Here is a 17,310-nt window from a genome sequence, read left to right as displayed (position 1 = left end):
TATAAGCATCACGTTAGAATAGCTAGGGCACTACAGTCATAGCCTACAGGTCTTAGGTAACCTGCAGAGCATCTGTATAATTTACACAAGATTTACACACAGATTATAGCACCAGTTTCTATGAGAGCCAACATCCCAAACCTGTTTCAGCACCCCCAAACTATTCCAGCAGAAGAGTTAAGTGCTGCACTGTAGGTACACCTAGAGAGAGAGGAAGATTTAGAAGCAGCATGTGATTGTTTTACCAAAGAAATTTAGGGACCTTCCTGCTCTCCCCCGTTTCTTCTACTTGGGCTTCAAACCACTCCTCTGACTCTCCTAATCAGAATTGTAAAACCTGATGCCATTCTAAGGCAGAAGAGTATCACCAGATGGCAAGAAGTCCTCAAGGCTGGTCCAGTATCTGCAGCTCAATCTCACCAGGACTCCAGTTAGCTTTATACTATTAGTAGATATGTATGCTCCATTTCTAGACCATTGTGAGTATTTATGTTCCTTCTATGTATTTTTTCATTTATAGAACGATCTCTCCTCCTTTCAGTTGCTCTGAATCAGAGCCACACACATTTCTTTACATGTCTTTGTGGTAAGAGTTAGGGCAGCAATCAAGACTTGTGAAAAGACTGAATGTATTTGTCACTTTCTAGATAAATACATTCTAGATCTCCCCCCCAAAGACTGTATTTTCTGGCATAAATCTGATAGTGTGATTACCATACAGAAAGACTAATTTCTATTTGTACAAAAGCACATGAAGAGGACATTTGATGCACAGCAGATTGCTGGTTCTTTAATCCACAAAAGACTTTGCTGATTGTTCTAGAGGAGAGCTGCTGACAGGACCGCCTCCATTCCCTCAGCAAAGAGCTACTGACTCTTTAACCCCAGAGCTGGGCTGTCTGTCAACCATGTTGACTACAACTATGTGTTCAACAGAATACTTCACATTTATTTTATACCAAACAAAAGAAAGCCAGACACAAAGTCATTACCTATGTAAAACTTGCAACTGTTGATCAATCTCTTGAAGCTTAGACCAGTACCCGCTTGCAAGCTTTCGGTATTCATCGATAACGAAGGTCTTCAGCTCCTGATAGGGGCATTCCAAAGACAGCAGTGCTGGAGGGACTTCAAGGAAAAGTCTGTTTTTCTCATCAGAAGACTGTGCTAATGCCTGAGAGGAAACAATGCCACTCAGCAGACTACTCTGCATTATATTTTCTATCTGAAAAAGTGCTAATTAAACCTTTAAGGACAAGCTTACTTCTCTCTTACAGTCTTCAAGCTCTCTTTCCAAAGCCAGGCTTTCGAGGATAAGGAGTTCCAGAATTGCCTTCTGCTGCTTCTTCACCAATTTCATCTATTTCATGAAATACGTTACTGTTACCTCTTCATCTTGTGTTAACATGGAAGACCTTGTTTAGAGCTGATTTCCAGTTCACACTGCCATGCTTTCCCAACTCTTAGGGAAGCAGACTGGCACTGTGGCAAGTACAGAGGTTACTGGGCACTCTGGATTGGAGTTTTATTCTCAAAGTATTACATAAAAGTAAAAGAAGATGCTAAAAACAGTGATAATAGAATGTGAAAGTTAAAACACTGACCTGCTGTAACAGTTCAGTTGGATTTGTTTTAGATTTCCAACCAGATCCCTCTGAGGGGTAACGCTTCATGTCAGCCAGACCGAGTTCCAAACCCTCTCTGAGCTGCCAAAGAGGAACTACAGTGTTTGTGTGGTGTGTGTCCCGCTCCTTTGACAATCTGTGCTCTATATCCAGACGAAACAGAAAGCTCTCTCAAACACACAAAATATTCCATGGCACTGTGCTTTCTAAATCTAAGCCTGCCAAGACAGGGACTTCAATAATCAAGATAATTTCTTGGCTTTTATAGACAAAATTAATAACCATTCTTACCCAAGTCCCTCATAGCTGAAAAAAAGTTTTGCTTATGGCTTTCTTCCTCAAGAAAAGTCTTTATTTCTGCTTCTGTTTTTTGCCTGGAAGGTATAAATAAAAGTTTTGCAAAAGCTTTAAATTCTCACTCATCGAGTTTTCAAGAACAATAAACCTCAAGTACTCCAATAATAAAGTAAAAAGCAGGATTCTTTGCCTGGGAAGGATAAAGTGCAGGACTGACATGGAGGTGGTACTGAAGCCACCCTCCTCTGAGCAAAAAATGCTGTCATTGATCTGCTCTATGAACTGTCCACAAACTAACAGGCAAGAACAGTGTTAACGGTCCCCGTTGTAAGCATGAACTCAACATGCACATCCAGAGACAGACTCTGAAGGAATTAAAGAGCATCTGACAACTCTGGATACTCCGTCAATACAACATCTGAAGGATATGACAGGTCAACTAAACAGCTATGAGATCATCACGAGGGTTATGTACAGAACAACACCCCCCCATGCCCTCCTCTCTGTGCGTGTTCTCTTCAGGCCTGCAGACCCCCTTCAATGTGTATCACAGACTCATGTGCTGCACAGAAGTTATCTTCACTTCGGGTCCTCTTCACAGCCCTTGAATCAAGTGGGCCACACCACAATCTGCCTCTCCAAGTATTTCTTTAACGATAGCTAATTAAGATTCCTCTGCTCTTACCTGTCCTCTCTCAGCCTTTTATGCTCTTGCCACCACACTTGCTGATGCTGTTTCAGCAGCATTTGCTCTTTTTTAAGTTTTGAAACTTGCTCTGTTTTTTTAATCTGCAGGAAAAATTAAAGCCTGTAAGTATTCTGAAGCTGTTCAACAGCTTCATATCAAATGCTTTCATATGGAAACTGAACTACAGAATGGTGAATCTAAAAGCTTTTTTCCAAAACTGTGTTCTTTTAAAGAATATGGGTTCAAATGTGACCAATTTTAGTGAAGAAAATACTCCATCTCAAACCACAATTGAACGAGAGGAAAAAGAGCACAGGCCGTTTTCTCCCTTCCCTTTTTCTCCTTTTCTTTCCCATCCCTATTTCCCATGAGGGAAGAGGAGCAGAAGAAAGAAAAATACACTTTCTTACAGGGGTGAAGATGAAAGAGTGAAAGCCTGTCTTTCAAGAAAAAGAATTTCAAAAATTGATGACTAAAGGAGTGATTTTTCAAAATCCATCCAATAAAAGAGGCTCTGAAGCTGTCTGAGGGCTTCACAAAAACATCACTTCCTTCTGCAGATAAACCAGAGACGTGCTTTTGAGACAGATGGAGTTACTGCTTAAACTACAGGAAAAGCTGCTGGTGAAAGGCCGAGGAAGCAGTGGCCAGATGACTCTGGCCAACCAGCAACTTAGGGAAAGGGTCAGAAGTCTGGGGCTGACAGAAGCCCCCAAGACAAGCCAGTTTTCTCTCCTCCTCCCACCACCACAACTGTCTTCTGGCTGCTTCGTGGATACTCAGGGAAAAGCAGCATTTCAGTTCAGAACTGGCTCCTGTCCTGCTCCTTGTTTGGACACCTAGCCACCACCTCCTTCCACTGCACCGGACCTCATCCCTGTCCCAGCCAACTTCTTCTAGGGGCAAACCACCTCTGATTCATGGGCTCACACAATTCACATACAACCCCCTCTTTCTTCCTCTGCAGACCTCCCTTCACGCAGATACATTATCCTACTGCAGAACAGTAGCAAGACAAGAAAGAGATTGGAAACTCATGTCCTAGTTCTTAACAGGAAGAGACTAATAAAGATCTCACTCCACATCTAGTTCAGGAAAGAAATTACACCAGTTTTCCACTTGGCTCAGGTGGAATTAAGCTGCTCTGACAACTGTCCTGCCTGGGAAGCCAGACAAGGCCCCACACTACCAGGAGCACAGAGAGCAAACCCTTCCACCGGCCAGGCGGGTGAAGCCCACGGGCTCCTCAAAGAGGACACCTGGGGAGCTTTGTGCAGACTCTGCCCAGGTAAGCAGGGCTCCCATCACACCACCAATCTCAGCCTCCCATCCACCCTCCACCAAAGCTAAAACCTTACTTTAAGACAAAATACCTACAGCATTGAAACTAGGAACGTTTACCCCTCTCCGGTGAGCCCGAGACGAGTATCTCTGGCTGATGTCACCAGGTTTCTAGACAGTCAGGCGAGGAGCTGCCCCGACTGGGACCTGGGTAACACACTGGGGGTTTGCGGCAAGCTGCTTTAGTGGTGGGTTTGGCTAAGAAGTTGCAGTAGGTGCTGAGGAGAGGTGCTGTGACTGCCAGTCAACAAGGAACAAGGCATTCTCAAGAAGCCACAGACGTGCCTGTGCTGTAAGTGTTTGAAAGCACTTGTGCCGTGCTTCCCACCCCCACGCCACAGGGCTGCTGAATGGAAGCAGTGCTTTCACTTGCTGCTATGCATGGCTTCCATGCTTTTTCATTTAAAAAGTTATTTATAGCTTCCTTTGCTGAGGTCTGTTTTTAAGCATCTTACTGTAATCAAACAAAATACTGTATTTAAAGTAAACTGAAAATACACCCATCTTCAGCTGTAAAGCTGAGCAAAAGCTGAAGTACATGAAATCTAACACGCTCCTGAAAATACAGCAACGGCAATGACACCCATGTAACTGCTGCAATAGGAGCTTTTGCCTATAAGTGCTGTATTTTTTTCTTTTTTTTTTTTTCAACTGGCTGCTACGTGCTTGCATGGCTCTGCCTCAACAGAGGAGTAACCCAGCACTTCCAAACCTGAGTAGCCTGAATCAGCAACAAGGGAGTAGTAGGTGGGAACACATTCTATTCTCTGTGGAGCTTTCAGCATGTATATTTCACTGTCTGCTCCCTTTGAAAACACTTGCAGAGGTGCAATACCAACAGGCAGACAATGAAAAGCTAGTTTATTGACTTAACTCAGTAGAATTTGTACCGCCAAACCAGGGAGAAATACTTGCCAGAGCTTTTGATACATGACCCTTAGGTGCACTGCAGGAGGCAGTACTCCAAGGAATGCATGATTTGTTTTCTCTCATTCGCTGTCACCCTTTTCTATGTGAAATGAAGATCTGCATGAGCAACCCCCTTCTGCTGCACAGCCTTCAGGACAGGCCTGGGAACTAGTAAGTTATGCTCATTGGCACTGCGCTGGTTCCATCTGCTGAGACGTAAACAGCATCAGAACAAATAAACCAGCATGTGGCCGTGTAACCAATACACTGCTCTTCACAACTTCTGCTCAAAGAGCTTCTAAACGTGTTTTAGATGCAAAGGCAATTTTAGAACTGCACCCAGCCTTCTTTCCAGCTTGACAGCTCTGACTCTTGCTGCTTCTTCAGTTCTGCCAGAGACCCTGCTTTGTCCATACATTATAAACCATCATTCTTAATAAAATTAGAGATAAAGTTTTTGTTAAACTTCAATAGTAATAACTATTCTAATCCTATTTACCGTTTGGCCCACATTGAGCTATTTACACCTTTCTAACTGCCGAGCTCTCTATGTACATTTTATGGCTACAAAACCCCTTTAACTTCCTTTTTACCATCTGCCTCAGCTTGACTTTTGGAAATCAGGGTCAGATTAGATATTAGAAAAAAATTTTTTACTGAAAGAGTTGTGGGGCTGTGGCACAGGCTGCCCAGGGAGGGGCTGAGTCCCCAGCCCTGGGGGTGTTTCACAGAGGGGAGATGAGGTGCTCAGGGAGCTGGGTCAGCACAGGACAGGGACGGTTGGACTTGATGAGCTTGAAGGGCTTTTCCAACCTGGGGATTCTGTGAAATCCTCACTTCTTGTACTCTTGGCTGCTTCTTTCTTGCTCAACCCCCCCTTCCCATTTATTCCTGCAAGTTCCTTGTTACAAGCAGTAATGGGGGTAATGAGCAGTTTCTGCAGCGAGTCTGGGTGAATCTCCTCAGAGCACAAACCGCTCCTGTCCTCTGGGAAGCAGACTCCACGTGTATTTTGTGCCTCTGACTCACAGAAATCCCCTATTTTGACATCGACATGCCCAAATCACAGTGACACTAACTGTGACAAAGTCTTGGTCTTTTGCCCCCTTTTGCTGGACACTGTTACAGCAGTTTGGTATCCCTATTCATTCTCACGTTCACTGGGACAATGAAAACACATACACCATTCACTTTTAAAATCATTCCCATTACAAGTAGTATAAAGCCCATACCTTTAATTCAATTGCAGCTGATGCCCTTTTTTCAGCTGCAGCAAGTTCCTGCAGGTGTTTGTAGTCAACAGGTTTATACTTCTGCCTGCAAAGCCCATCTCTTGTAGGAATCACCAGATTTCCTAGTTGCCACATAAAACACACAGAGTCATCTCAAACTCTGGAGAAATAGTTGAAGTGTGAGTCATAAAATTAAAGCATAGATAGAAATTAGAAGCAGTGTATTTTAAACATTAAAAGTTTACATAACAAAGGGATTGTTATTTGATAAATAAAAATTTGAAACAGACAAGGCAGTTGAAACTACAAAAGAAACATTACCTACTTACAAAGAATTTATTTAAAAGGGTTTTTTATATGTGAACTCAACAATTCCCTTTAAACTGGGTTTACAGGCATTTTAGAAAGGTCTGATATATACAATATATGCATTCTTAGTTGGCAATCTGGAAAACCACCTCAGCCTGTGTCCAGGGACTGAGCAATAGGAGTAAAAGGTATATAAACTACTAACTACATGTGGAGTGAGCTGCTGTTACATTTCCCATCGAATCTCCAGCTGCAAGAACACTGTAATTTCTCCATTAAACTTTTGTAGGCCCCAGGAAATTAAAGTACTTTCCTAACAGAGACAGACACTAAAATGCAAGGAAAACATGTGGTTCCTGCTGCGTGCAACACTGCTGATACTGCCTGCTTCCTGCAATCCTACCACCAGTGTTTGAAGGACTGGGACAGACTCTTGTCCAAAATGCCCCAGAAGTAGCTTTGCCAAAAAAACCTCTGAAAGCAATCCAGATTTCACCCAGCTGGTCCTTCACCACAAGGAAGATCATTTAGAATGAACCCTTCAAGGAGTTTCACTGAGGGATTACCATAGTCCCCAAACAAGAGTCACCCGAGGTTTACTGTGGAGCCCTCCCATGAGTTCATGTTCCTAAAAATCCACTGCCTACCTTTCTCTTCCCCCTCACCAAGTTCCTGAGAAGGATAACTGCCACCATTTCATAGCCACCTCAATCCCAAGCATATTATATACACTCAAACCTGGGTGAGCCAAGGACTGAGATCACCAGCAGCAATATCAGAACAAAAACAGACAACCAAGGCTGCTAATCCTGTCCCAAGAAGTTTCATCAACAGAAAGAGAAGCACTCTCAAGGTAACCTGAAATACAGAGCTGTCTAATACTAGTCAAAAGATTCTGCTGGCTTACTGGGCAGCACCAGGCTCCCCTTAACACAGAGCTGCTCTGTCTCACCCTCTAATCAGCACCTGCATCTCCCACAGGCAATCCCTCTGCAGTTCCCATCCTCTCAACTCCAGAGGGTACACCACCTACACACAGGACAGCTTCCTCCTCTCCTCCTGTTTGTCAGTCCTGCTTTATTCTCCTCTCACCTTCTCAACATGCAAGTTATTCCCCCAAAGCAGTGTTAAGATGAGCAGGTTACAGCCCAGATCTTGTATTACAACTTTTTTATTCTCTATATAGCTCACACAAAGAACACTCAGCAGTTTGATCCACCAGTCTCTCCCATGTTATCCCTCCTATGAGCTTAGCATGAATAATCTCCTTTCTCCCAGTTTGTAGCCCTGTAGGCAGCTTTGCTCATCTCTAGGCTTTTATTTCCATCAATCCAAATTTCAAGTTCTCATCCCCCTAAATCAGCAAGATTAGGTGAAGATTGTGGGGATGCTGACATCATCCAGCAGAGATCACGGGAAATCATCCAGCCTTCAGAGGAGGAAAAGTTCAGCTGCCAAACCCTCAGAAAAGCCACTCAGCCAGATTTTCCTCCTAAGCCTGTTACTCTTTCATTACTGCTCCCAAAGGCTTACAATCACTCCTAGTCTGCTAGGAGTCATCTGGGGCAGTAGCAGTGCCCACACACAGGAGCAGCAGGACAGGGCAGGAGCTTCACAGCAATTCCCTGACACTTCTAACTCGGGCTCCCTGCAGACAATGCCTGGGAGCACCTGGGAGGTAGGTCAGAGATGGATCCTGTCACAGGCATTATAAAATAACTGGCAGCTGTTACTAGTACTGCTGAACAGAGTTAGCTGCTGCTGCAAGTCATTAAGTACAGCTCCTTGGCATGGTGCTTGTGAACCCCAGGATCTTTGAAAACTATGATAGCATGATGTTTCAGCATCAGAGATCAACAATTAATTCCAGGATGGTGTATTTTGATGCAGGTGTCAGAACAAAGGTGGGACACTCATCTTCCAGAGGAGAAGAGAAGAGTTGGGCTGTCTCAGCCTGGAAAAGAGAAGGCTGCTTCTGGGGACAGCTCTGAGCCCCTTCCCCTCCCTCGAGGGGCTCCAGGAGAGCTGGAGAGGGGCTGGAGCCCAGGGCAGGGAGGGCCAGGCCCAGGGTAACGGCCTCCAGCTGCAGGAGGGGGATGGAGAGGGGCTGGGGGGCAGAAATCCTTCCTGGGGAGTGGGGAGGCCCTGGCACAGGGTGCCCAGAGAAGCTGGGGCTGCCCCGGGATCCCTGGCAGGGCTCAAGGCCGGGTTGGATGGGGCTTGGGGCACCCTGGGCTGGGGGGTGTCCCTGCCCGTGGCAGGGGGGCATTGGGGGGCTCTGGGGGCTCTGTCCACCCAGGCCACACTATGATTCTATGATCAGAACACTTCCATATGCAGCTACTAATTGCACTGAGTATTTCATAAATAGCTTTACTCTAGATTGTGATAAAAGTTACATTTGAACACGACAGCATACATACCCCCACCACTGATCCTACGGGCTGCAGAGAGTGTTCCATGGTCTGGAGCACTCATTTTTATATGCTTTTTTATACCTGTTGAGAAACAAACAGATGTTTTGAGAACACAAACACTGTGAATGCAATCTAAAAACACATTCAAAAACATATGTATTGTTTCCTGAGAAGAGAGGACACATCTCTCTGAAAATGTAACAATAAAGAAATTCCACAGGTTCATCTCTCATTTTAAGAGAGATTTTGTGTCTCCTATCATTTAGCAGCCAAAAAAAAGACAAAGTATTATTTCCTTCATGAACATATAATGGCATGACACGGATCATCTCTTCTTTGCTTGTGCTTTGAAAATACAACAATCCCATTGACTCAAATGTAAGGTAACTGTTGTAGGTGTTCTTTGTTACTTAGAGATTTACCCTGACAAGATGACTTTCTTCTATTGAGAGACTGTGGTTTATGTATAGATCCCTATACACCCCCTGTAAGAGTCTCAGTGTTAACACTTGTCAACCCAATCAACTGTTTCAGCAGCTGTGGCTTAGCTCCCCATGAGGAGCTGCATCAGGCAGCACGTATCAAGCACTCACAGCATCCTGGAATAAACCTGACATTTCAGATGCAATTAGATGCACAACATTGTAAAAATTCGATGTCTTATTCCCCTTACTTTCCCCTTAATGAAGTGAGCTCCATCATCACGGGTCTTGCATACAAGCACAAGCCAGAGATCAAAACAAGGTGTGTCTTGAAGTCAACCAGCAGCTGAGGAATGCCAGAAGGGGAAGGCCATGGCCACCCAGGCCCCCCACATCCCTCTTCCCCAAGCCCAACTCTACCTTACCAAGATTTGCCCCATAAAACAGTTCCATCCACTCTGTCACACCTTTGACATCTGTGTGGTCCCACAGCAAGGACCAGCACACTGAGCAGCAGACCAGCAAGACCTGGTCACTTCTGTACTGAGGAGCTCCTTTTCTGCTCTTCTGCTGAGTTGAACCACTTTATCCACACAAATTCCAGCAGTGGCACGATGCAGCTAGGAGGGAAGGAGGAGCAGCAGAAGCAATTTAGAGGGAACTCCTCTGACAGAGAGCTATTCATTTCAATTAGCAACGTGAGACTGCAACCAGAGGTACTAAGCACTGTGCTTTCCTGTGAGCCATGTTTCTTCATGACAAGTGTCTGCATTGCAGAATCACCCAAAGCAGCTACAGGGTAAAAGTCTGACCTAGATGGACAACAGTGTCATGGATGAGCTGCCACTAGTGCTGAAAACAATCAGTAAGTGCAGTTGGAAGTGTAGTCACATCATCACACAGATACACCCCACCTCTGTCCCAGTGCCACAAAGGCAGACCCACATTAATTCTGTACAGGGTAACCACACAAGTCACAGAGTAAATGAAGTTTGTGAGCACCAGGGTTTGTACAGTGAATATTCCATGACCAAACCAAGGAGAAAACCGTGACCACTCCCTGATGAAGTGTGACATTTCTCAATGCTCCTTCATTAGGTATTACAGATTCCTCAGTGTTACGAAGCTATGAACCTGTCCCTGGCACTAAACCCAAGAATATAGCAGCCTAAATGTCATCTGTCTTCACCCAAGAGGTACCATTCATTAACAGCAAAGGGACCCTCGCATACCTGTTCTGAAAGTAATTGACAATATTGGTTGGGCAGGAGCTACACTGAGCATCATCATCTGATCACAGAGACTGAAGTTAAAGATACACAAGACAGAGAAAACACAACAGTGCACGAGGGAGCTCACCCCCTTCTGAAACACTCATGTGCATTTTACAGTTAAATACTCACCTGTAAATAAATCCACGGTTCTGACCCGAAGGCTACACTCTCCTCAGAAGTCAAGGAAAAAGAAAGGAAGGAAAAGGTCAGCATGTTCATGCTGTTGATCCCTTTTTTCACTGAAAGTGATTCTTTGGGTTCAGCTTGTAACCCTACAGCACTGCCAAACTCACCCAGGCAAATGAGGTAATTCTCTGCATCAGAAGAGATTTTGTCCTATTTGTCATGGTAAAGTTTTATCTACACATCAACTTATCTACAGATCATTTTCTAACTGCATATATTCAGTTAGAATAGTTGGGGGTTTTAAAACAAATTAACTATACATGTAAATCCTTAAGGTAGGGATTTACATTTCCTTACTTGTTTCTTCCAGATGCACAAAGACAGTCTAAATGTTCACTTTACTTTTAAATCATTTTTATTCAGCTTGTTTTCCAAACCTGTACATTAGGTTTAGTTTAATATTCCTAGTGTCCTAATTCACATAGATTTTTAATCTCCAAAATCTTCTTCCCAGGAGCAGGCAGAGGCAGACACATCATGAAATTCTGTAATTACAAAAAGGGGTGGGCATGGGGAGAACCATAACTACACCAGCAGTGAAACCCTCCAAACTGGCCTAATTCCCCATGGAATTCTGTAATATCCAGCACTTTCTGCAAACTTCAGCACAATGATATTGTGACACAATCTTCCACTGAATTTACAGTCATTAAGATTGAACAGGAAAACTTAAATTAAGAAGAGACCAAAAAGTAGGAAAAAAAAAATCTGTAAGAAAGCCCAAAATATTTGCTTAGAGCTGCTTTTCAATTGTCTCTTCTCAAGGCTTTCAAAGCGAATCACAAAGAAACAAAACCAGGCAGTTTTTTCTTTGCTAAATTTTACTCTTCCCTTTGACAAGTAAATCAACTACATACCTGAATTTAGAGAAAGGGAAAGCATGACAATCTATTGAAAATATTTACTTTAAAGCTTTTTGACTGACTAGCCTAGAAGAGGCTCTCTTTTTAGGAAGACTAAGTCATCACAATTCCCAGCCTCATTCAGGAAGATGTGAATATTCACCTGTGGCCTGATATTTCTGTAACACTACTGATATTCTTACTAACACAAAAGAGAAGAATAATCACATCATGTCTCCTCTTCCACCATCAACACAGCCTACGTCTACACGGGGCCAAGGCAAGAAGGGGGAAGCACCAGCTTGGGTGCTGGATGGGTATGACCCTTCTCCAGAGAGCTGCTGGAGCTCTACAGACCAGTAGCACGACTTGCATACTATGGTTAGTGTTTACACAGCAGGTTGATTTCCCTCAGCAGAGATATCAGCTGAGATTCTGCAAACAGAAAGAAATACAGCTGCATTACACTTGAAGCAGGGTGTCCACACATGCTTTGTGGCACCATTTGGACTTTTGTAACAGCCCAGGGACAGGAGCAGCTTTCACCAAGTTGCCAGAATTCTTCAATTTAAACATACAAAAAAACTTTCAAAGGGAAACACAACACAGGATAGTCCTACCTGCCTACAGAACATCAGAAGTTCCTCCCCAAGTCACAGTGAGATCTGCAGCAATGCCAGCTGGCTTTGTGTGGCCTGCTAGCACTTGCAATTCTTGGCACCCAGTTTCCCCACGCTGAAGACAGAGAGCAAATTCACCAGTATATTTGGGTACAAGTCACCTTTAAAGATGCTCTGACTGCTCTTTCACAAGGTTACTCCTTACAAAGGGCGTTTAAGCCTCCATCCTGGGTTCTACGACCTGTGTTTGCTCGTGTCAGTATCAGAGCAGAGATACTCTCAGTAGGGATGGGCAAGCTGCTACCAGACCGTATTCTCAGAGCCCGGGGTCTGCATCAGCATCCAAGGAAATCCCTGCTGCTCTCAGTCTCCCTGGGCTCAGTGAAAGACCTGTGATTCAGCGATTTCAAAGACCATAAAATCTACTTACATGTTTCATTCTTACAAGCATAACCTGTGGAAAATCATATGTACCAGGGTTTTTTCCTACTTCCTCTTGTGTTTCTGCTCTAGTTCACAGAAAGAAATGCCAGTATTTCAGGGGGTACTTTGGTTTTTAGCAAGAGCCACATCTCAATACAGATAGCAATGCCTGTAAGCACTTCATCCTTTGGCTCTTGAAGAGACCATGGGAAGGTTCGAATTCTGTAACGTTAAAAAGAGTAATTTCCACTGTGCCAATACTCTGATATGTTACTATTTCTCCTAGTTGTGGAGTCTGTATTAAAAGGGGAAAGGAAATCAATTTAGGGTGAGGCTTGGTATATTTACATCATAATAGCACTTTTACAAAGATCAAATTATTTTCAGGTCTAAAGACAACAAATTTAATCGATAGCAGTGAGTGGATTCTGGGCATGCTTGCTCAACCTCTCCCCTACGAGCCTCCTGTCAGCTTCAGTTGAAACTCTGCACGGAATGAATACTACAGCTTACAACCCAGACTTTGCACTTCATGATGAAAAATTATTCATTTTTAAAGGTTTGCAGCTGCTTGAACAGAGCTAATAACTTACAGCTAATGATTTTTTTTTCCATGGACCTCTACGGGTTTGAAGCTGAAATAGGTAAAGTGTAGAAATAAATTTCACTAGGAGCTGACTGCCTTAAAAATATTTTTACCTTCACAGATTACATCAGAATAACTTCAATCTGCATACTTTTTAAAAGGAAGATTATTCACGAAGTGGCACTCCTTAGAACAACAGTAACTTCTCTTGGTACTCGTAGTATATTTTCACTGGGAACGGGTTTATTTCCTGTGCTTTTAATGATTAGTTTATTAACTTCCATAAAATGCAGATTGTACCAAACACGGTATCCAGGAGCTTCATCAATCCATTTAATATTTGTGACCAGAAAGATTAATAAAACATTCAGGAAGGTTGACATGTTCGCATTTAAACTTTTAAAATACTCCTTTGAATACAGCCACAAGGAAATTTGGGTACAATCCACACCATTTTCAGAAAGGGAAGGGCCTTTTCTTTTATCTCAGTGGTTAGGGATGCAGAGGCACGAGGGAGGAGAACCTGGGTTCCCAATGCCCTTTCTGAAGGGTCTCCTAAGCATCGCAGCCAGAGGATCCCCATATATCCACACTCGTTAAGGGATAATCTACTCTGATGGTTTTTGAGTACCACATATACCTCACATCCAAACATCCTAAATCAAAATGAGATATCATATCATGCAACTGTTTAACCTAAAGTACTTTATCTGACAGCTCAAATAAAATAAAAACATTAAAAAATCCATCTGTGCTCCCTCTCCTGTCTCTGCCCCAGCGCAGGCAGAGCATGATCAGGAAAGCTCCAGAAGCCCCAGGGCCTCAGGAGGCACTCACTGCCCATCGTGTCCAAAGCAGACAGGGCATGCCAGCTTTGCTGACCATGTGTGGTAACTCTATGTCATAGAACACTGCATCCCTCCTGGAAAGCACCTGGAGAAGGATCTGCCCTGACCCTGCTGACACATCCCGAGGCAGCCAGGCCAGGATGGTTGTGCTCCACACCACCGGTGGACGCGAGCTCAAGCCCAGGCCAGCAGGCAGCACGAGCCAAGGCCTTCCCCCTGTTTGCTCTGCACCCTGCAAGGTGCTCCAAAGCCCACAGGTGAGTGCAAGCCCCTCTCTAGACACCTGAGGCATGATGAAGTCCCAGCTCAGGCCTGTTCTCAAGGCCCAGCAGGCCTGGCTGAAACACAGCCCGCCATGTACCTGAGAGCATGGACCTGGCATGGGCGAGCGCTGGTCAGGGGTTGTGACTAACAGCACAGCCAGGTTAGCTTCTCGCAGATGGAGACGCGCTTCCCTCCCCACCCACACCACGAGAAACAGGCTGTTGTTTTTGCTAGAGACACTACCACCGTGGAGTCCTGTCCTGGAGACCTGAGCAGCAGGGGAAGGGCGAAGGAGCGCTGTAGGAGGACTAAGAACTAGACAACTCAGCAGATTTGGAGAAAAGCTCTAAAAGGAGAAAAATATAAAAAAAAGCCGCACCAGGGAGCTCTGCCAATTAGCATTACGTGTTGTACAACTGCACAGGAGGATGCAAACTGTCTTTTGTAAGTATCAGCAACCCGTATCCAAGTCTGGCAGAATGAGCAGCGTCTTGCACACACAAACCCATCCCCAGTGCGATTTCCAGGCTGGCTTCTGGTTATTCTCCTGCCTTCCCCATCCGCTCACAGTATTAGTCTGGCTCTGCTGTACATGGTCAAAGCACAGCAGCATGGGATTTAAAAATAAATTAAAAGAAAAACAGGTCAGGCATTTCAGCTGGAAATGAAAAGAAAGGAGATGCCACCCAACAGTTTCATTGCTGCATCAAACCTTCAGTAGGGTTAAGATTTTATTAGGTTAAATAAAATAAACCAGGCTGGAAAGACATTTCAGAGTTATGAGTAATGTAAAGGCTGGACAAAACATCTGTCTTTAGAAAAATAACTGTACAAGGAGCTAACAATCTTGTCTCTCACAAGCTTAAAGCAATTCTGTTCTTCAAACAGCCTTCCTCCTGCCTGCTTTTTCGTGTTCTGGTTTCTGGCCATCCTAGCACTACTTCTACTGAGAAACTTGGGAAGAGAGCACTACACAGTGACTCTTGTTTGGCACTGTATGAAAGACAAACAACTTGCTGATGAAAAACTGGGAGTGCTTGAAAGCTCTGAGAAGACTGGCTCCATCGCACCCACTTCTCTCTATAAACCCCTTTACTGATGTTCCCTGCCCAGCTGCATGCTAGCGTCAATCTCCTGTATTACACGTTTTGGGAGCCATCATCTTAATCTGGGTCCATCTGGCCTGCTTTAAATGACAGGCTTCTTCCAGCACAAGACACACTGTCCTTTTTGAAAAAATAACAGTGGATGCTAGAAAGATTAGCAGCAGCACAGCTACCCCTCCAGTGTGTTTACTGATTTATCCCTTGGCCACATTGTTAATATCTCCCCTTTCTGCCGACATGTTTGCACTCCAACATCAGCATTTTCACGAAACTTCACATATTCACCTTAGCTTCATCTCCTTTGAAAAGGAACCAGAAGAGTACATCTGCAGGAACCCAACTGATACAATAAAACAACTTACTGGCCATTTTCTGTAATTAAATAAGTTCTTATTCCCTTCAAGCCTGCCCATTTCTCTCTTCTGCAAAGACACAGTACACTTGAATTTGATGCCTGCCTTTTAATGGACATGATTTTCTCTTATCACAAATTCAACATTATGACTTCACTAAGACACTGATAACAAATGAACGCTAACACAGTTTTGGAAAGGGCAAGCTCTGTATAAAACTGTATTGTATCTTCAGTATCTAGCAGAAATGATAAAGGCACTGCAAGTTAAATGTATTTCTCTGGAACACTTATATATCTCAAAACCTCTTCAATACTATCAAAGTTCATCTACACCTGTGTGCAGATACCCTGCTCCAAGGCTACGTTCAGACTTCAGCTGAGCCTCCAGGCTGGAAGTCCTGATGTGGTGCACAGAGAAAGCACAAAGGAGGCTGTGGACATTGAACCGAAGCCTTTACTACACGGAAAACTGCTCCCCAAGAATGCTCACCCAGCTCTGCCTGCAGCCAGCCACGACTACACCTCCCAGTAACAGTAGAGAGCATGAAGTTCACCAACCCTCTGTCCCTCCTCCTGTTTGTTAGCTAGCACTTCCTGACAATTCAGAACTCTTCTAGGGAATGACAAACACGACCTCTCAGACTGTGCCTCCAGTTCCTCTAGACCCTTCAGCGCATCCTTACTGCAAACGCTTGTGTCTGAGATGTATGACAAGTATATTCTTAAACACAGGAGTACCAAACGCGAAGGCAAAGATCCAGCTCCCCTTCATTTAAATAGAAATTAAGCTCTCCTCTAAAGGGTTAGTCAGCATTTCTGGAGCAAGCAAAGCCTGCAGCCTGCCGCTCACACCCTGGCATCTCTTGCTAAGGGTGGTTCCTGCCCAGTTAAGAGCACTCCCAGTAAGTTTAACCATTAACTTTAAAGGAGCAGGGATTTCACTGCCCCCATGCAGCAAGTCATTTGCATACATAAATCTTAGCAGATTTGGGTCACGAGTGTCGTTTTTCTCCTCTCAGACAAACTGCCGCTCATGGAGAGCAGGGCAGGGGCACGGCAGGGGAGGCATGGGGTTAGTGCCCTGGGCACGCTCTTTAAGACACACTTCTGGGGCACGCTCTAAGCCACTGACATCTTTAAACGTCAAATCAATAATACAAAGCCAGGTAATTCCACACAACATACAATTTAACAGCATAATCAATGGCAGGTTAATAGCTACTCATATTTTGTGAGAAGGAAGGCTGCTGAACCTCCCAGCAGCGGGTGTCCCAAGCCTGCCAGCGAGTTACACACACGGACACCAACCAGAAACCATCCACGGGCTCCACTGACACTTATGAACCCATCCACAGGAACTTTGACAGATGCTTCCTACAACATCCAAACTCCAGAAGAAACCAGCCCAAACACAGAAGTCCCGTATTTTCAGTGCTCGTTTTTAATGCCCACAGGTTTCTTAGATATTTGTGGAAAGCAGTTTTTTTTCCACTAGATTCAAGAGTTTAAAGGAAATGTGAATTGCTTAGCTACTGCAAGTTTCCAGTCAAAGAAGATAGTATTAAT

General features: G+C 44.2%; 1 protein-coding gene across 1 annotated transcript in view; it reads right to left on the bottom strand.

The window, feature by feature from the left end:
• CCDC148 (coiled-coil domain containing 148) overlaps positions 1-17,310 on the bottom strand; it is a gene marked incomplete at its 5' end in the record, with an annotated part of 62,048 nt that overhangs the window by 35,753 nt on the left and 8,985 nt on the right. Inside the window, 6 exons of the mRNA XM_084265656.1 lie at positions 993-1,174; positions 1,265-1,360; positions 1,605-1,768; positions 1,917-1,999; positions 2,608-2,711; positions 6,093-6,214. Of these exons, the coding sequence (XP_084121782.1) occupies positions 993-1,174; positions 1,265-1,360; positions 1,605-1,768; positions 1,917-1,999; positions 2,608-2,711; positions 6,093-6,214 (751 nt within the window). The remainder of the gene's footprint in view (positions 1-992; positions 1,175-1,264; positions 1,361-1,604; positions 1,769-1,916; positions 2,000-2,607; positions 2,712-6,092; positions 6,215-17,310) is intronic.

Source organism: Gallinula chloropus, assembly GCF_964237585.1.
Source record: "Gallinula chloropus genome assembly, chromosome: 5".
Classification (NCBI taxonomy): domain Eukaryota; kingdom Metazoa; phylum Chordata; class Aves; order Gruiformes; family Rallidae; genus Gallinula; species Gallinula chloropus.
The sequence above is the reverse complement of the archived record's forward strand: the minus strand, read 5'-3'. Positions and strand labels throughout refer to the sequence as shown.